Source organism: Terrapene carolina, unplaced genomic scaffold (genome assembly GCF_002925995.2).
Source record: "Terrapene carolina triunguis isolate 2854851 unplaced genomic scaffold, T_m_triunguis-2.0 Scaffold42, whole genome shotgun sequence".
NCBI lineage: Eukaryota > Metazoa > Chordata > Testudines > Emydidae > Terrapene > Terrapene triunguis.
The window spans coordinates 8,515,066-8,540,886 of record NW_020664393.1 but is presented as its reverse complement, the minus strand read 5'-3'; the positions used below and the strand labels follow the sequence as shown (position 1 = coordinate 8,540,886).

General features: G+C 40.7%; 1 protein-coding gene across 1 annotated transcript in view; it reads right to left on the bottom strand.

Moving 5' to 3' along the window:
* Nucleotides 1-4,040: 4,040 nt before the first annotated feature.
* The window catches only part of POPDC3 (popeye domain containing 3), a 24,381-nt gene continuing 2,600 nt past the window's right edge, over nt 4,041-25,821 (bottom strand). Inside the window, exons 2-4 of the mRNA XM_026653953.2 lie at nt 6,994-7,723; nt 5,514-5,622; nt 4,041-4,822 (exon numbers count right to left, since the gene is read on the bottom strand). Of these exons, the coding sequence (XP_026509738.1) occupies nt 4,511-4,822; nt 5,514-5,622; nt 6,994-7,484 (912 nt within the window). The 5' untranslated portion in view covers nt 7,485-7,723 and the 3' untranslated portion in view covers nt 4,041-4,510. The remainder of the gene's footprint in view (nt 4,823-5,513; nt 5,623-6,993; nt 7,724-25,821) is intronic.

The following is a 25,821-nucleotide window of genomic DNA, read 5'->3' as shown; positions in this document are numbered from 1 at the left end:
CACAAAATTGCTGTGAGGTAAGGAAGCACTAACATCCCCATTTCACAGATGAGGAACTTAGGCTGAGTGATTTACTCAAGGTCATACAAAAAGTCAATGGTGGAGCAGGGATTTAAAATATGTGCCCCATAACCCCGGGTAGCGCTTTAGCTGCTGGAACATCTTCCTCTACTCCCTCAAGCTCTTGGAAGCTTCTTACCTTCTCCATGGGTGATGTTTGTATGCTGCCTTTGTAGGTAAATCTGCCAGCAGTTTTTTGACCTTAAGCACGATCCTGCAAATCCTTACTCATGCAATTAGTCCCATTGAAGTCATAGCTGCTGCTTAAGCCTCCCGGAGCAGCCGGGTAGGTCACATGCCTCACTTGTGTAGGAGAAAATCAGCACATTTGTATTTATGAAGCTCCACCTACACTCTTTGATTCACCAAGATGATGTGGCTTTATTTACATGTTAAGTTACCAGGCTAAATTGCTAATTTGCATGTTAAGTTTCATTAATTCCTTTGATTCACATTGGGACGTGAGGTGAAGACTTTGAAAGTTAAAATAACGAAGTGGGTTATATATAGCACTTGTCTTCTTGAGCACCTTTGTGCTGGATTACTAACACCACAAAATTCAAACATCAGTGTTTACACAGTCAGGTTCTGTGAATGGTGTACTAAAACAATCTGTCCAAACCATGCAAGGCCCATTACAGCTTTTACTGCATCTACACTAGACAAAAAATTAAGCAGAAACTGCAGCCACACAAAATTCTACAAAAAGAAACAAGTTAGTATGAATTATGCAGATGAAAAATTGATGCACTCCCTCTAGAATCATGAACCCATTATGGTACTTATATTTTTCATGCATATTAATGTAATGTAATCAAAATAAACATTTTCCAAAGGTAGGCTAAGGAATCGTTTGACAATGTGTCTATTCAGCTACCTCAGAGTATTTCAGAAATACTCCCACTTTTTTTTAAATATAAATTCAACTATTACAGCAGTAGAGTAATTAATCTATTTTTACACCCCTGAGTTCAGTGTAGTTTTTTTTCTTCATGTTATGTACCTAAATAATTGAGAATGGTTTTTAATAACAGATGGTCTTGCAAGACCAGTTCACATCAGTGGCAAAATAGTTTATTGTAATTTTTCATGTCGGTTGAGAATATAACAGTAGGCAATGCATTGTCTCACAATAATTTCATATTATCAAACTTTTTTCTAGAAAAGTATCAACATCATTTCATAATTACAAGAGTACATAGCTTCAACGGAGTGATAAGTCTATAGCATTATTATTCATGCTCGTTTCCCCATTTTTCTTCAAAACAGGCAGAATCTTGTGTGCTATGGACCATAATCTACTCCATGATCAAGTCTTCTTTGATCAGATTGAGCCACAGTTTCTGTTTTGGTCCAAGGAAAATAATTCTTGATTAGAAGTTGCACCATGTATTATAATAAATAGAGCTAAGTTCTCCCTGGTTGTCACCCCAGGCAATGGAGCAGAATGTAACCCTTGCTTTTTACACAAGACTAAATTCTGCCACCCATACTAGGGGAACTCCTGAGAATGCTAGTGGTGCAAACACCATCTTCTCTCTTTGAGCTAAATTCTTCCTGGGGCACAGTTATCTTGCTGGTTGGTGGCATGAAATTTGCAACTCAGAAGGGGGATTCCTGCCTGACATGTTCAAAAATGCTAGAAGCACTAATCAGTTGACAGACTGATGCCCAGATGAAAGGGCAAACAGCTGCTTTTAAAACAGTCACATGGTGCCAGATTCTGCCCCCCTTACTTATAATAGAGCCCAGCTCCATCAATAGCCCCACTCAAGACAATGCAACTATCCAAAGAGCGAGGTGCTACTCAAGCAGAGTCACTACAGTCCAAGTAAGGGATTCACAATATGGACCTCGGTGCTTCATAGAGCAGCACTGACTCGATTACCCTGTCACTTAAACCAGTAAGACCTAATTGATGAATGACATTATTCCTGATTTACACAGTGGGGTGAGACTAGAATCAGGCCCAAAGTCTCTATCTGTCTCTCTGTACATACTCACACTGACAGTTAGGACCCTTCCAAATTCAAGGTCAATTTTGGTCAATTTCATGGTCACAGAATTTTAAATGGGAGTTTTGTCCTTGACTTCAAAGTGGACCAGAATTTTATGCCATATATCTGATAGTACTAGTAAGTTTTGTAAAACTTCTATTATTTAAAATTAGCTTTCTAAAAAAAAAAAAAGTCAGGATGTCTTGATTTGAATGTCTAGCAGAGCAATAAATCAATGCTTTGTCAATGTCTGTCAAAGTTAGAATACTACCTTTCTAATGGCATTTCTAGTCCTAGGGGTTCATAAAATATTGTAAAACCTCTTATTGATCCAAAACAAATTATATAGCAAAGGACATGTTCAATCCTGGGTTTGTATCGACGTCAGATTTGGTGAGGAAAAAATAATTTTGGGGTACCTTTAATAAAAAAAAAAAATGCTGAAAGTTTATCTGAAGAGTGAGATATTTGATAATTGTGGCTGAGATGGATGACTTGGCAGAACACAAAAGTGAGAAGTCAACAGAGCAATAAGAGAACCCAATTATATGAAGTGCAAGCCACCTCCCGCAAAATGGTGTAGAGCCTCAGCTCCAAGATTAATTTAGGGACTCAGCATCTTTCAGTTAATTAAATGGCTGCAGGTATGGTTACAGAAACAAAGTCATTTTATGGACATTGTGACATCATGTGGTATAACATAGGGAGTACATAATAAAGAGGTTTTTATTAGAATGAATTTGGGATTACCCCATTATACACGAGTAGCTCTGCAATATCACATGGCACCACTACATATCTATCTCCCTAGAAAACAGAGAAAGCTAAAAGCAGAATTGTTCTTGCATTGTAAATACTACTTTTATTTGTATTGAGTGATGTACAATATATACTTTTTCATCACTTTTAACAAAATTATTACAATACATGGATTTATTTGGTTTGTTCTGTAAAGCCACTCTTACTGAAAACCATTTCACTCAGGCTCCAGGATGAATGTGTTTTTGAAAGAGTTTTTCCTCTTACACAGTAAGATTACCTTCAAGATAGAGACTGTGGCAACTGCTTTAAACCTCCACCAATGACTCATAAGATCTAGTTTTTTTTTTTTTTTTTTTTTTTTTTAAAAAAGGCAGGTACTAACTTTTCCTCCCAAACCCTAGAGCAATTTTTAAGTTTTAAATATTAAAAAGGCAATCTACCTTGATATGTATCAAGCATTAATATTGTCTCATAAAATAGTAATGGTTCTCCCTTTTTGATTATAGGCATGCATCAAGCATAGAGCAAGGTAGTAAGTTAGGAAAGACATTCAAACACCTCTTCCCCAAAGGCACAATGACCTCAAGATCAATTGGAAAAGATATAAAACTAGGTTTCTCCAACCAAATGTTGATCTTCAATCCCCATAAACTATTAAAGACACCCACACTAGGGAGAAGATGTATTTTAAATTAAAACGTTTATAGGCACAGAAAAGTGACTTTGCAAGCTAAATAGGAGTACTTCACTACTAAGAAGAATAGTTTGCTGTTTTATGTTGGTAGCCCCACGTATTTACTGATTTGTGTCGCTTTATGACAAACCTGATTGAAAGGGTTTCTGTAAAATATGGACTTAAATAGGTTAGTGATTGATTGACGTACAGTATTTACTGTACATTATGATTGGCATTTACACCTTTGAAGTCTAGTTACTGTAGCATCACATTCTATTAAAAGCACTACACAACCTTTTTCCTATTATATACCTTGCAGCAATTATATGGATTGCGTTACTTTTTTTCACGTCGGCAATTACACTAGTGTTTTTTGTTTCCGTGTAATGCCTCTTTCCTATAGCCTGGGAGAAATCAACTGTTCATGGACTGAATGAAAAAAAAAAAAAATGTTGTCTTACTGTGCATTTCACATTCTGTCATTTCCCCTTTTTAAAAAAGAAAACGACAATCTGAGTTTACATTTTTTTTTAAAGTAATCTTCTCTCAGCTTCTGATGGTTAAAAAAAAAGATCAGGTTCACATATTGTAATTATGAATGTAACAAGCAACTCAAAATAAGATAAGAACTTGCTTTTCACTATGATGAAATAGATTCCATAATTCATTATGACAAGCAAGTTGGAATAAATATGATCAAGAGCGCTATGCAAATATCATTTAAAAAAAAAAACCCACAGAAGGCACCACAATTACAATAAAGCTTCATCCCATCATGATTCATTCCCCCCCCCTAAAAGTAGTAAGACCAACAAAAGAAATTAATCATAATGCATAATTAGTCAAGATGTACAAGCCAACCAGCTGGCTCTGCAGGGAGAAAAGGGATGCAAGCTATTTTAGCTAAAGTAAATGGCACTTTCAATCAAGTTTGGCTTTACTAGGTATTGTTCAGCTTGATTTTCCTGTTATTAACTTGTATTTCCCTATTTAATTTAGCATATCTTTTCGTTTGTTATTTTTTAGAAGAGTCACAGTTTGCAATGTTAGTGAACTTTTGTCTTGAATTGCTCACAAGTTGTTCTGCAGGTTGCACTTTGGGTGTCCCTGGTACTGCCACTTGGTAGAAGTTTGGTAACCGGATGTCGTATCGAAGTCCTTTTCCTACATGCACTCTGTCATTCAAGGCATATAGTTTATCAGCAATGTCACTCCCAATTAAAATTGAAAACAGACGTGAAATGAAACGGTGTTTAGCAAACAGCAAATACAGTTTCTTTCTCCTCCAAGCCACATATCGACAGTCCGTCTCTGCTGTAAGAGTTACCTGAAAATGAGATTAAAAATAGCTAAATTCCAGTGTGCTGATGTTGACTATACAATTGTATGAAGGGCTCAGGCCTATTCTTCTTACTCAGAAGAAACTCCCATGGGCTTCAATAGGAAAGCTGCACAAGTAAAAGCCTGATTCTGCAGTTTTTTTTATGACAATTGGCCACAGAAATCCTACAAATAGTCCTCTGAAAGTGCCACTAGTGCTTCTTGGATTGCTGCCTGTGCATGTGCCTTATTCTTTCTGCTCTGTATATACAATAGTTAAAGTTAACTGAGCTATGTCAATTTAAGCCAGCTGAGAATATGACCCAAGACTCATTGCAGATAGAAGACAGGTGGGGAAGAAGACCAAGAATTTCTAGTTTCCTTGGATCCAGAAGTTCTCTAGGTGTAAGCCCAGATGAAATGTAAAAAGACCGTTACATAATACAAAGGCAGTCTAATTCTGAAATACCAAATAGGGTCATTTTTTCTAAGCAATCATATTTTGCAGCAACAATATAAAACTAAATAAATACCAACAGAATACAGACATAACCAATCAATTGGGTAACCAGACCTCCCCTCCCCTATATGCCCAAGTCTGGCATTTTCAATAACAAAAATAATACAGTACATTAATTTCTAAAGTGATTAACTATGCAACAGTTTAAAGAAGTACACAAAAACCCTTCATGTTTTACCTGGAAAATACCCTCTTCTGTGGGTCTTAGGGAATCCCATTCAGGAGAATCCAGAAATTGAAGAGGGAAAATATAATGCAGAAACTCTCCATCAACGGTCACTCTGATCCTACCAAAATACAGTGGATGTGTCAATATTGCACTCATAAAAGTAGACAGAATAGTAAGTTACTTCTAATATTAAACAGCAGCCGGATGTGAGGTACTTTAATACTCAGTACAGGGTGTTGAGGTCAGTGGGGTCTATGCTTATTTGTTCATACTGTTTTCTTTAAGTTTTTATATGCAATTGGAACAAGCACATACAAAACAGCAAGCCAGCAACTAAGGTTCAAATCTTATAGTCCTTACTCAAGGCAAGATCATTCTATAGGTGACTAGCATGTGGAAGGGCTGAATGTTAGGCATACGATGGCCTGATATGGCGGATATACATAGAGATGGTGAAAAAGCATGATTCACCTTCTAAGATCAATAGAACCCCCTTTGTTATTTTGTGGCTCTGCAATTTTAGAGGGCTACGGTGAGAGGGAGGCATGGTAGCTGGGGAGACATCCCTCATGTAATATATGGTTTTCCCATGCAAGGTAATGCTGTTTCAGGAGCTGTGATTGAGGCCAGGGGAATAGCAGGGAGACACTGGGTCTCTGTATGAATGGCCTAGCCCTCCACAGACCAAGATTTTCATGAGTTAAAAAATTATCTAGGACTCAACTGCACCTTGTATGCCACTCTGAGGGCTACTCAGGATGGGGCTTAATGCTCTCATCTCCCATGTGCAGGGGCGTGCAAGGTCTTTTGTCTCACCCCAGGAAGGAGTGTAGCATGCATTTCCCTGCATGTTTGGCCAATGTGGAGGGATGGACACTACTCCTGCAGTATAGCTAGCACTCATGCGGACACTAGCAGGGACTGTGGTTGTGCCCAGCTGTTGTGGAGGGAGGCTGTTTGTTTCTTATGCCTTTTCCACTCCTTGGACACCCATGAAGCAGGCAGGTACAATCTAGGATATAATGTAGCGATACGCTATTAAAAACAAACATAGCATTCACTGCTATACGGTGTAGCACAATTTTGTTTCCCATATTAGTCAGGTTATACTAATAGAGAACACTTCTAAAATATTCTTATGTTATTAAAACAATAAACAAATACAGTGTACACGTTGATGAATGCACTCATGCTCCCTTTATTTGAATTTCTTAAGGAAAAATGGAAGTGGTATAATACAATGGTCTGAAAAAAAATATTAGTCTCCTTGTTCTTTAAGCTGTTATGGCTTTTGTGCTCAAAGTGTTCTCATGCTGGAGACTTCCTGGACATGTTTACAGTTTTTAAACTGTCAGCCTATTTAATCTCTGGTACTTGAATTAAATGTGAGCAAACAATATACAAATAAGGAATTACTGTTTACTTTTAATATTTGGAAGGATGAAAAAAACCCACCCAGTAAATAGATATGAACAAAACTGATACAAACCTTCCAGACACAAGCATAGAGAGTTTATCAATAGGTGTTTTGCCTTGCATAGCATAACAATGCTCCTTCTCCAAAGTAACCACTTCTGCATCACAACACAAGACAATCTTCCTAAAAACAGTCAAGGAGATTCCCAGAGGCTGAAAAAGAGAACTGTAGAGTTCCTGGAATTCTTTTTCAAAGGAAACACTCCGAACTTGGTAAGTAACATAAATAAATTGTATGAAGCATATCACAAAGAGGACAAAATTCCAGGAGAATATATCAGCAGCACATATATCCAGCCAAGCCCATACAGAAGAGCAGAGAAAGCCCAATCCAAGCAAACTGAAGACGTACATTAGCCCAAAGAATCCACTTCCTCCCATGAAGCCAACAACAAATAGAATACTAGCTAGATGGTAGATAGATCCTTCTGGCTCTCGCTTCCAGGCTACACAGGTAGGATGTGCATATATCAAGCTCTCCCAAAAACTTTCATTTTCTCCCATGGCTGAAATAATTATTTGGTTCAGTTTAAGTTCTCTCTGCCTTCTAAAACTTTATTTATACAGGTACAGGTAGAGGGGTCCATTGCTTTTCCATCTTTGTAGCCATTGGTAACTGATCACCATAATCCCAGGCTCTTCTATTTTAAGGATCTAGGAAGTTAGTGTTCTCAGAAGTCCATGTTCTTTCTCACCGGCTCACGTATCCTTCCGATTTGGTTGGATCCATAACATGATCTGATCTGGCCAAGTGAAGAAAAGAGAGGAGCATTTATACAAACATTTGCATAAGTTAGCTCAGACAAGATTTCACAGATTTTAATGCCAGAAATGGGCACTATGTTCATCTAATCTGACCTCTTACATAATACAAATCACAGAATTTCACCAAGTGGCTCCAGCATCAAGCTCATCATAACTTCTGGCTTAAAGACTTCAGGTGAGGGGGAACTCCACCCTCGATAACTTATTCTAATGGTTAATTACACTCACTGTTAAAAATATGCACACCTTATTTCTAGCCAATAAATAAATCTTTCCTTGTCTTAGATATCTTTCTTAATAACATATTGTCAGTAGGTCTGTCAAGCGATTAAAAAAATTTGTGATTAATCGCACTGTTAAACAATAGAATACTATTTATTTAAATATTTTTGGATGTTTTCTACATTTTCAAATATATTGATTTCAATTGCAACACAGAATACAAAGTGTACAGTGTTCACTTTATATTTTTATTACCAATATTTGCACTGTAAAAAAGAAATAATATTTTTCAATTAACCTAATACAAGTACTGTAGTGCAATCTCTTTAGCATGACAGTTGAACTTAGAAATGTAGAATTATGTACAAAAAAAGCTGCAATCAAAAATAAAACAATGTAAAACTTCAGAGCCTACAAGTCCACTCAGTCCTATTTCTTGTTCAGCCAATCGCTCAGACAAACAAGTTTCTTTACATATGCAGGAGATAATGCTGCCCACTTCTTGTTTACACGGTCAACTGAAAGTCAGAATAGGCATTCGCATGGCATTGTTGTAGCCGGCGTCGCAAGATAATTATGTGCCAGGTGCACTAAAGATTCATATGTCCCTTCATTCTTCAACAACCATTCCAGGGGACTTGCGTCCACGCTGATGGTGGGTTCTGCTCAACAACAATCCAAAGCAGTGAGGACCGACCATGTTCATTTTCATTATGTGAGTCAGATGCCAGCAGCAGAAGGTTGATTTTCTTTTTTGGTGGTTTGGGTTCTGTAGTTTCTGCCTCAGACTGCTGCTCTTTTAAGACTTCTGAAGGCATGCCCCACACCTCATCCCTCTAAGATTTTGGAAAGCATTTCAGATTCTTACACCTTGGGTCGAGTGCTGTAGCTATCTTTAGAAATCTCACATTGGTACCTTCTTTGCATTTTGTCTGCAGTCAAAGTGTTCTTAAAATGAACAACATGTGCTGAGTCATCATCCGAGACTGCTATAACATGAAATCTATGGCAGAATGCAGGTAAAACAGAACAGGGAACAGACAATTCTCCCCCCAGGAGTTCAGTCACAAATTTAATTAACACATTTTTTTTAAACAAGTGTCATCAGCATAGAAGCATGTCCTTTGGAATGGTGGCTGAAGCATGAAGGGGCATACGAATGTTTAGCATATCTGGCACATAAATACCTTGCAATGCCAGCTACAAAAGTGCCATGCAAATACCTGTTCTCAGTTTCTGGTGACATTGTAAAGAAGAAGAGGGCAGCATTATCTCCTGTAAATGTAAACAAACTTGCTTGTCTTAGCAATTGACTGAACAAGAAGTAGGACTGAGTGGACTTGTAGGCTCTGAAATTTTACATTGTTTTGTTTTTGAGTGCAGTTATGTTAAAAAAAATCAACATTTGTAAATTGCACTTTCAAGACAAAGATTGCACTACAGTTCTTGTATGAGGTGAATTGAAAAATACTATTTCTTTATCATTTTTCAGTGCAAATATTTATAATCAAAAATATATACTTTGAAATCAATTCAACAGAATATATATGAAAATGTAGAAGAACATCCAAAAAATTTAATAAATTTCAATTGGTATTCTATTGTTTAACAGTACAATTAAAACTGAGATTAATTGCAATTAATTTTTTTAATTGCAATTAATTTTTTTGAGTTAATTGCATGAGTTAGCTGTGATTAATCGACAGCCCTAATTGTCAGATTTTCAGCAATAGTCCTTTTAGGGCACTGAAGGAATGACAAGTTTGGCATGAAAGATGAGATCGGATTGATTCCTTACTCAAATTAATAAGAGATAGTGTGTGGTGGGGGTGATTTTATAGCTATGTCAATAGCCTTACTAATTATATGCCAACAATCAAGAACACTGCTTATTAATTTTTTTAACTATGTACCATGTATAAACAAAAAAGTCAAAAGAAAATGTAAGAAGCAAAATTCAATATTGTAAGGATGATATCAGTGCAACACAAGTTTCATTAACACCAAAATAGGAGGAAGTACCAAAATATTCTTGTTAATATTTTAATAGGATAATCAGTTGGGGTTGAATTTCAATTCAGATTTCCAAGTGTGTTCTATGTATCTATGGCCTCCCATCACTGCAGTACTAGTGATCCTCCAAGTATTTACAAACAGAAATAAGAACAAAACTCCCCCAGTCCGTTGGAGCAATAGCTTGATTAATTTGTATTTTGGGGGATTTTGTTTACAGAGTATGAGAGAGGAGAACTGATTGAGAGAAAGCTAAGAAAAACAAATGAGTTTTACATTTAACCGTGAGATCTGGGGGGGGGTCACTCCTATCTTTTGAGGGCAAGGGTTCCACAGGCTAGGTCCAGCTCCTGTGAAAGCTGTCTCCTGCTCATGAGCCTCCCTCTGTTGACTGGCAGTTTCATTGTTCCAACTGAATATCGCTGCCCTGGGAAGTCATGTTTGCAGAGTGAGAGGCAATCCAATGGAGGGCTTTGAAGATTAGGGCAGAGATCTAAACAGGACACTGTATTCTATGGGGAGCCAGTAGAGAGAGTGGAGCACCACAGTGATGTGTTCATATTTAAGAAAATAAAACCCAATCATCCACATTGATGTTAAATAAGTTTTAACTTATGTGCACAGCATCTTTAGTTGACGTGCCTTAACTTTCTTGAATATTCCCATGTAGACTTGGCCCAATATTACACCACTATGTAAACATTGCTTCACCATGAAACCTCCCCTAAAACATTACTAACTTTACATTATACATAAACATGTAAAATTTCTTTTACTATATGGCCAACAGAAATATGTTCTAGTGTACATTCTGTGTCCTGAGACATCTGAAAGGGCACATTTAATAAGTAACATAATAAACAAATGGGATTCATAAAATGTAGTTGAAAATCGATATTAGGACTTGCATTAGTCATACTATCTGGTATCACTTAACAAATAGTGCTACTATTTCTACTATTATTCCATCAAAAGTATTGATAAGTTTGACTTGTATTCAAACCCTATCAAATCTCACATCAAGTAGTAACTTTTTAAATGAGGGCTACAAATACCAAAAGAAAGGAGCTACCAGTTGGGAAGGCCCTCCTGTAAACAACATGTGTTGAGGCAGATCTGCTGGAAATGGAACTTGGGGAGGAGGGAATGTCTGTTGGCAGCCAAGTGGGTAGATCCAAGGAACATGCTAGATCAGTGGTTCTCAAACTTTTATTTTTTTCACAGACCACTTGAAAATTGCTGAGGGGCTCAGTGGACCACTTAATGATCTTTCCAAAGGTTGTTTGTACCATTAGCTAACTATTGTAAAGTGCTTTGGATAAAAGCGCTATAAAAACAAACCTTTAATAAACAACTTTTTTTGTTCTATAAATAAAAGCACACAACTCATATTTTAATATCAGTAGTCTTATCTTTCTAATGCAATGGACGTGCCCTCTCTCCCCACATCGCTGGGAAGGAGGCAGGTCTCCCCCACCACAGCAGCCACAGAGCTGGGGCTGGGAAGGAGGGGGGTCTTTCCCCAGCAGCCGCAGCCCTAGAGCTGGGGAAAGTCGCCTCTTTCTCTGGCCACTGCAGCCCTGCACGTCCCAAATTCCCCCCACCCTCTCTTCTCACCCCACTGCCCCCGCCCACCTACTCCCTCTTCCTCCCGCCCCCCCCCCCGGCCACTACCTCACCTTACATGTGCATCTTCTCCAGGGTCCAGGCACCTAATTAATGGAGCCACGCCTGCACCTCCTCTAATTAGGTGGGTGGCCCTTCATTCTTTTGTGTGCGGCCGCCCAGGCACGCACCTTAGAGGGAACTATCCGCGGACCACCTGAATGGAGCTCACGGACCACAGTTTGAGAACCTCTGCGCTAGATGGCATGATTCTCTGGTGTAGGGAGTTCAACTCTGACAATCTCACAAAGGTAAATTCTGGTTCATGCCAGAATTAACAACCTGCAGAGAAGGTCTGAATATGCAGCCAGGGGGCCTGATCCAAAGCCCACTGAAGTAAATGGAAAGACTCTCATTCACTTCAATGCGCTCTGGATCATGCCCATAGCAAGGGAAACAGTAGCAGCATAAGAACTGCTGGTGTAAAAAATGGTGGAGCCTTCCAGTCACACGCAAAGTCTTCAAGCATGGTCGGGGGGGAGGAGGGCGGGGATCTCTAGCCTACTTGCATAATGTCAGACCTATGGCTAGCCACCATCTCCCACTCACTGAGTGGATGACCCTGCGGAGATACTAGAAATGTTCCCTTCCTAGGAAGGGCATGATCTAGCTTTTTTTGTTTTCCCCCCCCCCTTTTTTTTTTTTTTTTTTAATTTACAAATAACTTTTCCCAACATGGTAAGGATTGCTTCTTAATATTTGAAATTTTATTGGCACAAACTAGGTCACATGCTTCTGTACTCTCTGAAGTCAATGGCAAAGCATCTACTGACTTCTGGGGTAAAGGATCTGGCCCCGAATGAGTCAATATGGAACATAAGCGTAGCGCAGGGTGTTCCTTTTTCATCACATGTAAAATGACACTTTTCAGCTATGACATGCAAAAAATCTGTCAAGTATAAGTAAAGCCGCACAGTTTAAGGGTGCCTCTGTATACACCAAATACAAAGGAACTTGCTCTTATACTACAAGCATGAAAATATAGAAATAATTTCTCAAAAGCAACCACAAAGAGAACAGTTTGTAACAAAGCTTTAGAGTTATAGCCTACACGTTATACATGATGCTGTTTAACACTTTCAGTATTCATTTTGCACATTTTGATTTATTCCCAGGAAAAGCCACTGAATATCCGAGCTCTGTGAGATCACTAGAATTTAAAAATATATTGGCTTCTGTGTCAGATTTTAAAACAAAATATATTTATCCAAAAGGAGCCTAGCATCAGTAGGAAGTGTAAAATCAAAATTCATCAGTGATGTAATTAAAAGTGAAAAATACCCAACTTTAAATGTCAGTTCCACTGCTGTTTTACTAGGAAAAAGAGAAACCTATTGCAAATACTAGATTTCTTGGGACATCGAATGGAACTGATTTTTCCAGGAACCACTGAAGTCAATACTTAGAGGAAGTGCTACTGGTGTGCTGAGTGGATCCAGCAGTTCAGAAGTACCACCCTTGAAATGACAATTCATAGAGGGGCATGGAATATATCACAATAGCACATTTATTAGCTGCTGAGCTTTAATTCCTTTAGTTTACTAAAAAAGGAACATTAGCTGCAGGATTCCAAGACATGGCTGCTAAAATGGTGAAATCTAGAAGAGTTGAGAGAAATATAGTGGGGCAGTACTGATGAGAAGTTTTGGAGGTCTGGCCCTCTCTGAGTACTAAGATCTGCAAGAGTGTGCGTGTGTGTGTGGGGGGGGGGGATCTTTTTTCCACAGCACGCTTTTTGTTGTTGTTGTTTTTGTTTTGTTAAAAGGGGGGAGCCATGTGGCACTACTGGATCCTAAATCCTGTAGAAGAGATATCCTAGAGCTTTAAGATGAACCGTTCTCCAAATTCTGTTCTCAGTCACACTTGTGTAAATCTTGGGGTCAATGGAGTTACTACAGAAATATAACTAAACGCAGAATTTGGCACTTTTACCAAGTGAGTTGATAAGAGTAATCTCTGCTACAAATAAAAATTCTTAAGCTAATTAGATGGAGAGATCATTAGGCACTACAAGTAGGGTCAAAATATAGGATTGTTGAACTCAAAGAAACAGAATTGACAGAAGCACATGGCTATTGAGTCTTCTATTCTGAAATTCTTTGGCAGTGCAGTGAGAATGCTGCTAGTCAACTGCAGAACAAGTTTTTTTTAAAGGATTTTTTTAAGACAACCTGGTCCTATGTTGTTTTTTACTTTACTTTTGATAACACAGATATTTCTAGCTTAGTGTCAACGATACCCCGTCTACCAATTGTCAAATTAATACAATACCAATTCCTATGAAGTAAACTGCTGCATTTTGAATGAGATTGTGGTCAAAATATTATGGGGGGCTCTGCCTGTATGATGTAAATAAGGTCATCGATTGGTACTACTACCTAGTTCACACAACATGGAGCATTTATTATGTTATGCAACTGAAATTGACACAATGCAGCCTTAGAATTTCAGTGGTTTTGGATAGCCAATGCCAGTTAACTCAAAGCTTTTGTAACTCCTGTATTTCAACTCATGTAAACACAGATTGGTCTATCTTTTAATGAACCTAAGCCAAAATCTCTAAAGTAAAGCAGTACATTGTCAAGACATAGAACTATACATGGGGATATCAAGATTAATACACAGGGCCAAACAACACAAATCCAGGGTCACTTGTTCTACCTTGATAAAGTTCCTGACCTTAAATTTCTTAGTCTTGAAGGGTTACTGAAGTCAATAGAGTTTCCTCCTGTAAGAGGGGTCCGGACTCACCCCTGCGGCGCCTCCTGCTGGTCGTCCAGGGAATTAGCTCACCAGCCTCTGGAGCGCCCTCTGCAGGCCACTGATCCGCCTGTCCTCTTCTGGCGCCCGTGTCCCTCCCAGGACCCGGTGCCTCTATTACTGGGATGCTGCCCCCAGGCAGTACCCCACAGATCTGGGTCTCCCCGCCCTGGGGAACCTCCACCCACTATCCCCACCTTGCCTCAGCACTAGGCCACTGCCAGTCACCAACTAGCCCCCCGCTCCCTGGGGCAGACTGCAGTATAGGCCACTCATCACTGGCAAGGAGAGTTTGGACCTGCTGCATTGGCCTAGCCCTGGGCTGCCCTCTGCAACCCCTTGGCCTAATACTAGGCCGCAGCCTGGGGCTTCCCAGGCTGGAGTTCCCCAGCTCCTCGGCCTTTCCCCAGCCCTGCTCCACTACAGATACCCTATGTCTAGCTCCCTGCAGCCAGGCCCTTCCCTCCCTGAACGCAGAGAGAGACTATGCCTGAGCTCCTGGCTCCCTGCCTTTATACAGGCCACCTGGGCTCCGATTAGGGTGTGGCCCAGCTGCAGCCACTTCCCCCAATCAGCCAGGGTTTTACCTTGCCCAGCCCCAGCCCTCTGTAGGGCTTTTCCAACCCCTCAGGGCAGGAGTGGGTGTCCACCCCGCTACACCTCCTATTTCAGTTTGACTAAAAATGTTTATGAAAATGTTCCACAAAATGACAAGCATTTAAAATACTTCATAACCTTATAAAGTCCCTCAAAACATCTCTCTTCTGCACGGTCAATTCACTTCCTATTTATACCAGGGTTTACCAACTTATCAAATGGCATCACAAACTCAGAAGAGGTAAATGACTGATTCTTGGTGCAGCTAGTCCTGGAACCCACAAGAGGAGAGGCAATTCTTGATTTAGTCTTAAGTGCAGCACAGGATCTGAGGTGAATATAGCTAGACTGCTTGGTAATAGTAACCATAATATAATTAAATTTAAAATCCCTCTGGCAGGGAAAAACACCACAGCAGCCCAACACTGTAACATTTAATTTCAGAAAGGGGACGACACAAAAATTAGGATGTTAGTTAAAACAGAAATTAAAAAGGTACAGTGCCAAAAGTGAAATCCCTGGAAACTTTTTAAAGACACCATAATAGAGGCTCAACTTAAATGTATACCCCTAAATTAAAAAACATAGTAAGAGAACCAAAAAAGGTCCACCTTGGCTAAACAACAAAGTAAAAGAAGCAGTGAGAGATAAAAAGGCATCCTTTAAAAAGTGGAAGTTAAATCCTAGTGAGGAAAATAGAAAGGAGCATAAACTCTGGCAAATGAAGTGTAAAAATATAATTAAGAAGGCTAAAAAAGAATTTGAAGAACAGGTAGCCAAAGACTCAAAAAGTAATAGCAAACATTTTTTTAAGTGCTGTATATACTCGGTCATTGGCCCGTTCGTTTATAAGCCGACCCCCCCCCCCAAGATGGTTAGGTATAAATAGCAAAAACTGTATGACCCTTTCATAAGCCGACCCTATATTTCAGGGGTTGGCAAACTTTGGCTCCTGGCCCGTTAGGGTAAGCCTCTAGCGGGCCTTGACATTTTGTTTACCTGGAGCGTTCACAGGCACGGAGCCCCTCAGCTCTCAGTGGCCGCAGTTTGCCGTGCGGGAGTTCTGCAGCTCCCATTGGCTGGGAACAGCAAACCGCGGCCACTGGGAGGTGAGAGGCTCCATGCCTGTGAACGCTCCAGGTAAAACAAAACGTCCCGACCCGCCAGCAGCTTACCCTGACAGGCCGTGAGCCAAAGTTTGCCAACCCCTGCTATATTTTAAAAGCTGGCATCACAAGAAACACTCAAAAGTTTTGCTAGAATTATTTTAATGTAATCTAATGAAAAAAATGTTATAATAATAACTGAACAAATATGTACTCACCTTCAAAATTACAGTCAATATTTAAAATCTGTAAATGGATATTTAAAATAAGTAATTTAGAACAATATGAGACTTTAAAAAGTCTTAAAATCCTTCAAAGTCTGAATCAGTATCTGATTCACCAAACAGTTCATTAAACTTGGCTTCAGTCACAGCTACACCTGCATTGTCATCGTAGATGTCGGCAGTGTCGTCTTCAGACTCAGATTCCTTCTCATCATCAGCCTCTGTTGTGTCATCATCAAATATGGCATCATCTTCTGACCCATCAAGTGCATTGCCGAAACAGCATTTCCTAAATGATTTTTCTACCATTTCCGAGGGAATGGACACCCACTGGGCGACCTTGATTGATTTCAGGCTTCATAAGATTCCTGCTTTTTGTCAACTTGGCCATGCCTGAGCACATCCATTCAGACCACATTTTGCGTAGCCTATCTTTAAAGGGGTTGTTCAGGCAGACATCAAGCGGTTGTAGAACTCAAGTTAAGCCTCCAGGTATTACAGCCAAAGTAGTTTTCATATTTTTGGCCACATTTTTCACCTCATCCATCTTGTGTGCCCTGAACATGTCCCAAACGAGCATAGCAGGTTTCTTGAAAAGTGCTTCTGGTCTCTTATTCCACACTTTTTCCAGCCATTCAATAGTCCCACTTTCATCCATCCATCCCTTTTCGTGTGCACGTACGATGACACCAGCAGGAACTTTCATGTTTTTAGGCAAGGTTTTTCTTTTAAAAATAACAATGGGAGGGATCCTGTTTGCCAAACATGATAAAACCACCGTAAAATGGATTTTTTCATGGCCAGTGGTTTTAATTAAAACTGCTTTTTCACCAACACCGATTACTGTTCTGTTGCTCGGGAGATCGAATGTCATCGGTGTTTCGTCCATATTTCCTATTTGTGACAGTTCAAATGCATATTCCTTTAAATATTTTATAATAAACCTTTGGAAAGATTCGATTTTTTCTTCCAGATCTCTCGGCAGCTTTTGCGCTATCTTTGTTCGCTGACGAAGACAGAGACCATGACAGTTCATGAACCGAGTACACCAACCCGCTGATGCGACAAACACTGACGGCTTAACTGACTTGTATTGTCGTCTTTCGACATTTGCAGAGCACGCAGACGAATTCCAGTTCTAGTGACAATGTACCCATTTTGTCAACATTCAACAACCCAGCTTTCTCCAGCTCAGGAAATGAAGTGCACCTCGTTGGACATTTTTTCTTGCTTCTTGGCATGTCTTTTAGTGTTTTATTTTTTCGCCATTCTCTTACTTGCTTCTCATTGATACAGAATTCATGAGCAGCGGCACAATTATTGTTTGCTTCTGCATATTCAACAACTTTAAGTTTGAACACTGCGTGATAAGCAGACCTTTTTCTATTGATTTCACAGATTTTGTAGGACTTTATACAGGAATGTCACCTGCTTTATCACTGTCAAATTATTATTGTTGTTTATTTCAAAGCAGCCCTATAGATTGGCATGTCTGTGGGGATAACAGGCTATTTGAATTTTATTAGAGATTCCATCGATTCTGCACATTATATTTTCATATTGGCTCAAGACTTATGAGGTCCAATGGTAGAAATGCATGAAGAGATCAAATTACACAGTAGCGGACTGACACCAGTGCTATAGTACTATCGTTCATTGTATTTTTCTGATTGGCTTGTGAAATGCATGGGTCAAATGTCATGCAGATTTGCAGCATTGGGAACGGCGAGCCACGGCCACAGGGAGCTGAGCGGCTCCATGCCTACAGACGCTCCAAGTAAACAAAACGACAATGTATTAGATATTCAATTCAATGATTCCATAGAATTTAAAATCATCAAATTTTGGTGTAGACCCATTTATAAGCCGACCCCCGCTCTTTGATGCGTCACTTTTTCCCCCAAAATATTCAGCTTATGAACGAGTATATACACGATACATCAGAAGCAGGAAGCCTTCTAAACAACCAGCCATTGGACGATCGAGATTCTAAAGGAGCACTCTAGGACAATAAGGCAATTGCGGAGAAACTAAATGAATTCTTTGCATTGGTCTTCACAGCTGAGGATGTGAAGGAAATTCCCAAACCTGAGCCATTCTTTTTAGGTGACAAATCTGAGTAACTGTCACAGATTGAGGTGTCATTAGAGGAGGTTTTGGAACAAATCGATAAACTAAACAGTAATAAGTCACTGGGACCAGCTGGTATTCACCCAAGAGTTCTGAAGGAACTCAAATATGAAATTGCAGAACTACTAACTGTAGTTTGTAACCTATCATTTAAATCAGTTTCTGTACCAAACGACTAGAGGATAGCTAATGTGACGCCAATTTTTAAAAAGGGCTCCAGAGGTGATCCTGGCAATAACAGGCCGGTAAGCCTGACTTCAGTACCGGGCAAACTCGTTAAACAAAATTGCCAGACACATAGATGAACATAAACGTATTGGGAAAGAGTCAACTTGGTTTTTGTAAAGGGAAATCATGCCTCACCAATCTACTAGAATTCTTTGAGGGGGTCAACAAGCATGTGGACAAGGGGGATCGAGTGGATATAGTGTACTTAGATTTTCAGAAAGCCTTTGACAAGGTCCCTCACCAAAGGCTCTTAAGCAAAGTAAGCGGTCATGGAATAAGAGGGAAGGTCCTCTCATGGATTGGTAACTGGTTAAAAGATAGGAAACAAAGAGTAGGAATAAATGGTCAGGTTTTGGAACGGAGAGAGGTAAATAGTGGTGTCCCACAAGGGGCTGTACTGGGCCCAGTCCTATTCAACATATTCATAAATGATCTGGAAAAAGGAGTAAGCAGTGACGTGGCAAAATTTGCAGATGATACAAAACTACTCAAGATAGTTAAGTCAGAAGCAGGCTGAAAAGAGCTACAAAAGGATCTCACAAAACTGGGTGACCAGGCAACAAAGTGGCAGATGAAATTCAACGTTAATAAATGAAAAGTAATGCATATTGGAAAACATAATCCCAACTATACATATGAAATGATGTGGTCTAAATTAGCTATTACCACTCAAGAAAGAGATCTTGCAGTCATTGTGGATAGTTCTCTGAAAACATCCACTCAATATGCAGCAGCGTTCAAAAAAGGGAACAATGTTGGGAATCATTAAGAAAGGGATAGATAATAAGAAAGAAAATATATTGCCTCTGTATAAATCCATGGTACGCCCACATCTTGAATTCTGCAGGCAGATGTGGTCGCCCCGTCTCAAAAAAGATATGTAGGACTTGGAAAAGGTTCAGAAAAGGGCAACAAAAATGATTAGGGACATGGAACAGCTGCCATATGAGGAGCGATTAATAAGACTGGGACTTTTCAGCTTGGAAAAGAGACAACTAAGGGGTGATATGATAGAGGTCTATAAAATCATGACTGGTGTGGAGAAAGTAAATAAGGAAGTGTTATTTACTCCTTCTCAGAACATGACTGGTGTGGAGAAAACACTTGCTTATTTCCTATTTACTCCTTCTCATAATACAAGAACTAGGGGTCACCAAATTAAATGAATAGGCAGCAGGTTTAAAACAAACCAAAAGGAAGTTCCACACAACACACAGTCAACCTGTGGAACTCATTGCCAGAGGATGTTGTGAAGGCCAAGACTATAACAGGGTTCAAAAAAAGAACTAGATAAATTCATGGAGGATAGGTCCATCAATGGCTATTAGCCAGGATGGACAGGGATGGTGTCCCTAGCCTCTGTTTGCCAGAAGCTGGGAATGGGTGACAGGGGATGGATCACTTGATGATTACATGTTCTGTTCATTCCCTCTGGGGCACCTGGCATTGGCCACTGTTGAAAGACAGGATACTGGACTAGGTGGACCTTTGGTCTGACCCAATATGGTCGTTCTTATGCATACCAGCATGGAAATGGAACCCATTTTCTCAGGAAGATTTATAGGCTCCAAGACCATGGAAAAAATTCTCTGCATTTATAGCTGGATATGTTCACAATGAGCCCAGTCCTCCAAAACCTACCACATGCAAAATTCTCATTGACTTCAATGGGAATTCTGCACAGAGAGAGCTTGCAGGATCAGGCCCCATAATCAGAGTTGCTTCTGCTATTATTTTGGGAGAAATATTCCTGGGAGGCCAAAAATTGTTGGTAAGTTTTGCCACAAGGGTATTGAGACTAATGGAACAAAGTACTTGGCAGAGCAGAGAAAACAGTGTGTGTGTTCCTTGATATTTCCTTACTTGACAGTTCCTCTAGGTCAGGGGTGGACAACTTTTTGGCCTGAGGGCCGCATCGGATTTCGGAAATTGTATGGAGGGCCGGTTAGGGGAGGGGGTCGTGGCCCAGCCCCCACCCCCTATCTGCCCCCTCCCCGGGACTCCTGCCCCATCCAACCCCCCCCCATTCCCTGACACCACCCCCCCCCGGACCCTTGTCCCAGCCACCTCCCCCCCACTCCCTGTCCCCTGACCGACCCCAGAATCCCTGCCCCTGACTGCTTCCCACCGCCCCATCCAACCCCTCCTCTCATTCCTGATGCCCCCCCCCGGGACCCCTGCCCCATCCAACCACCCCTTCTCTCTGTCCCCCGACTGCTCCCCGCCAGCCCATCCAACCCCCCACCTCATTCCTCACTGCCCCTCCAACCATCCCTTCTCCCTGTCCCCTGACTGCCTCTGGAACCCCTGCCCCTGACTGCCCCCCGCCACCCCATCCAACCCCTCCTCTCATTCCTGACTGCCCCCACCGGGACCCCGTCCCCATTCAACCCCCCTGTTCTCCACCCTCTGACTGCCCCGACCCCTGCCCACCCCACCAAACGCCTTTGCCCTTTATCCAACCCCCCTGCTCCCTGCCCCCTTACCGCGCTGCCTGGAGCACCGGTGGCTGGCGGCACTAAAGCTGCACCGCCTGGCTGGATCCAGCCACGCCGTCGCCACTGCACAGCACAGAGCACTGGGTCAGGCCAGGCTCTGCAGCAGCACTGCCCCAGAAGCTTGCAGCCCCGCTGCCCAGAGCATTGCGCTGGCGGCAGGGGAGGGGGAACAGCAGGGGAGGGGCCAGGGACTAGCCTCCCGGGCCAGGAGCTCAGGGGCTGGGCAGGAGGGTCCCGCGGGCCGGATGTGGCTCACGGGCCGTAGTTTGCCTACCTCTGCTCTAGGTGCAGGACATACAGCTCCAAGGGCTGCACAATGGCCACTATACAGACACCATTCAGTTTATCCTCAGTACAGGGAAATCAACAGTGCTATTAATTGCAAAGCTTCTGCCATTTAGTACCACTCTAACAAGTGCCTAGTACTAGTTTATCCAATTTTATAAATACATCGGAACACCACAATTTCACTGAGATTTTTCCATTCTCGTAGTCAAAACTTCCATTAGAAGATGAACTTTTGGTTTAATAATAAACAAAATATTCAAGATTTGATTTCCTAAGTATGAAAAGTTTAGTTTAAGGGTTCATGTTGCTTCCTGTGAAGTAAATAGCAAAATTTCCATGTCTTCAATAGAACCAGATCAGTTAGTGAGAGATCAACATATCTGACATAAGAGCTGTGATCACATAGCACTACAGTATTTTTTAAAAACAAACAACAGTATTTCTGCAGGTACTGAACTGGCTTCGTGGAAGTGTTTTGAGGAGGGCTTTAAGAAATAATTAAAATCAGGAAAAAAAACCCTTATTAAAAATTAATAAATAGAATGGCAATATTCCATTAATCCTCCCCCAAAACAAGGAAATATTAAGCCAAAATTGTGATACAGGCTATACTAATATGCGTTCATATCAAAGATTAATCAGCTAAAATGTAAATTTTATTTGAAACAACCATACGCAGAAAAGTATGTGTTTGGGGAGAGGGATGTTCCCTGTACATTGCAGAGTCCATACAGAACATTTATTGCTTATGTAAATTACTGTTTTCATAACAGTATTATATCATCATATATTTGTCACTGAATACTTTAGCTGTGGTACACTTTGAATATTAATTATTCACCTGCATAGAACACTGGGAACACTAATTTCTGAAAAACTTAAGGTGTGATCTGTTTGCTCTTCTAATACTTCAGTCCTTTCAATTAAGTCAAGAGGCAAAGCGACAGCACACTGTGCTTATTCAGGCTTCAAGCAAACTGCCCTTTAGTTGGAGCATATTAAGTATTCAGAGGGAAAGATCTGTGGGTTTCTGCACTAGTTAAAACTGCATGGGTTGGCTGGATTTAGCTCTCACTTATACCCATCATTTATATTTTGCATTTCTCTCAGTTTGAGCAAATCAATCAACTCAGCTTCACTTTTGTTTATGTCAGTTTCATTTCAGACCCTTAGTGCATTTAAGTTTGTGTTTTAAACACTGCTTGTTTGCTTAAGAGCAAATGTTTTCACGGGATTTGTAATAGTTGTGGAAACACTTCCACTAGTGGCAAGCTTTATAAAAGCTTGTTTTTACAAAATTTAACCTGTTTCATGTTTAAGTTGCCCTTTTCTGTGTATGTAGGTCAACTTTTCTGAGGGAAAAAAAATATATTATAGCACGATGTCAGAAGTGTACTACAGCAACCACTGGCAGAATAGTTTAAATAGTCATAGTCATACAAGTTCCTATGAACAAACGTGAGTATTTAGGTGTACTCTGGCTCAGGACTCTCAATTCACTGAGCTTAGTTGAATTTGTATGTGCAACAAGATCAAGGATACTATTTTTAATTGTATCATTCCTTTTCTAACTTGTTAAACTGCCACAGCATTTAAAAAAATGAGTATAGAATAATTTATTTAAGGTTTATCAAAAGTGTCGTCATGTACAGTGAAAGCTTTTGATATTACAAATATTTTGTCTTCAATATTTTAACAATTTACTGTAGTTTAACATTTTAAGTAAGTTACAATAATTGAATAATTGCTTCTTTATTACTGTAAAACATACCAGACAATAACCCATATTAGAGATATCTAAATATTTTATTTTAAAAACCATTATAGTTTCTTTTCCAATTTGGATGGAGACTAATAACCCATAGAAAGCACATAGTTCTCTTGCAGAAATCTGAGTTATAGACAATAGGTTAGTTGGCATCTTTCCTTTAGTTTTTTTTAGATCAGGGGGAACATTGTGCATGAAGCCTATTGGCACAGAATGAAACAATTCAGATCTTTTATTTTCAAGTATGATGGATTACTTGCACTTGGGGAAGCTTCAATAAAATTCACATATGTTAAACATGATTAATACTGTGTTGGTCAAACAATGTAATGATTTGGATTTATTGCATTTTGCAAAGAAAACAGTAATGTGAAATCAAACGTTATCCCTGTTTACACATTCCTTTAAAACAGTTTAAAAGCTGTAATCTACTAAGCAGCGACAGTGCGTATTTTCAAAGCTGTTTTACCGCTGTATTAATGAACTGCACTTGAACCTTGCAAACACAGTTCAGTTTAAAATTAATTAGTTTGTATAAAAAAAATTAATAGAAATATCCTATCTCCTAGAACTGGAAGGGACCTTGAAATGTCATCAAGTCCAGCCTTCACTAGCAGGACAAAGTACTGATTTTTGCCCCAGATTCCTAAGTGGCCGCCTCAAGGATTGAACTCACAACCCTGGGTTTAGCAGGCCAATGCTCAAACCACTGAGCTATCCCTAGCCATATGAGCTCCCCCGGCAATCCTACAATTCGTGCATCAACAAAGTAAGTGCATGCAGCATGGTTGGTTATTTCCAAACCAAGAAGTAAATACTGAGATTAGGCTAATCACAATGCACCAATATGAAAGCCAGACTACAAAAGAGGAAAAATAGTTAGATATCAGTTCAAATGGATAAACGTGATAAAACATGGGATACCACTTTACCTATCCCATGTGTTCCAAAACACATTCCATTATGGTAACAAGGATACTTTAGTGCTGTGGTCACTAACCGGTCGATCACGATTGACTGGTCAATCCTAGAGGATCTCCCAGTCAATCACCATCTCCAGTGGTGCAGTGTGGCTGCCGCTAAGGCAGACTCCCTACCTACCCCGACTCCATGCCGCTCCCGGAAGCAGCCAGTGCGGCCCCATGGTCAGCGCGCTGCTCCTGCCTGCAAGTACAGCCCCCCCCCCCCCCGCTCCCATTGGCTGGGAGAGCTGCAGGGGTGGTGCTTGCAGAGAGGGGCAGCGCATTGAGCCACGTGCCACCCGCCCTCCCCCAGGGGCTGCAGGGGCGTGTTGGCCCCTTCTGGGAGCAGTGTGGGGCCGGGGTAGGTAGGGAGCCTGCCTTAGCCTCGCCTCCGACCAGGAGCCACCGGAGGTAAGTGCTGCCTGGCGGGAGGCCGCACCCCAACCCCCTCCCAGAGCCAGTACCCCACACCCTCTTCTGCACCCCAAAGCCCCTCCTGCACCCCAAAGCCCAGCCCTGAACCCCTCCCAGAGCCAGCACCCTGTACCCCCTCCTGTACCCCAACACTCTGCCCCAGCCTGGAGCCCCAAACTCCCTCCTAGAGCTTGCACCCCTCACCCCCTCCTGCATTCCAACCCCCAGCCCCAACCCCTCTGTCCCAGCCCAGAGCCCACACCCCCTCCCAAACCCCTACCCCAGCACGGTGAAAGTGAGTGAGGGTGGGGGAGAGTGAGTGGGGCGGGGCCTCGGGAAAGGGATGGGGTAGAGCCTGGATTGCCCTTAGATTCAAAAAGTGATCTTGAGAGTAAAAAGGTTGGAGACCACTGCTTTAGTGGTTACTAAAATAGTTTAATTTGACTTGGGCATTCAGGTTTGAAAATATATCTCTAATTTGTGCTTAATTGGGACAGGGGTTTAGGTTTTTTTGGAACAAGTGTCATATGGACTATCACAAAAGCAATGCCATACAGAAGCATGCACACCCAGAGAGAGAGATCATTTAGTATCACTTTCAAGTACATTAATAGATTAATTTCTGCCTACCATTGTCAGAAGAGGCTTATAAATTCTTTATCCCAATATAATCAAACTACCAGGCTATTATTATTTATTATTTGTATTGTGGTAGCCTATACACACCCACTGTTCTAGGCACCGTACACATTACAAAAAAGTGGTCTCTGCCCCAAGAACTTACAATCTAAACAAATAGACTAAAGTTGGTTTCAGTTAACAGTCCTTTTCTCCTACTCCAATAAACTTCCTGCTGATCAAATTTTATCTTAAAGAGATTTTCCTACAACAAAACTTGTAAGAGAAGGGAAAAACTTGCCTTCTCCCTCAAAATTAAAAAGGTCATATTATGCTTCCCTCTTTAATAGGATCTATCCTCCTTACTATCGGCACATGCAACTCAAGTGATACTGCATGAGTCACTGGCATACTTCATAAAGTACCTGCCTGAAGATTTTCTATACTACTTTAAGATCTGGCATCATACACAGTATGGTGTCATGCCTAGATAGCAACAATTCTACACAGGTGAAAGCCCTTTCTTACTTTCTTTTGGTCACTGAAGTCATTTTCATAAGATCATAAGAATGGCCATACTGGG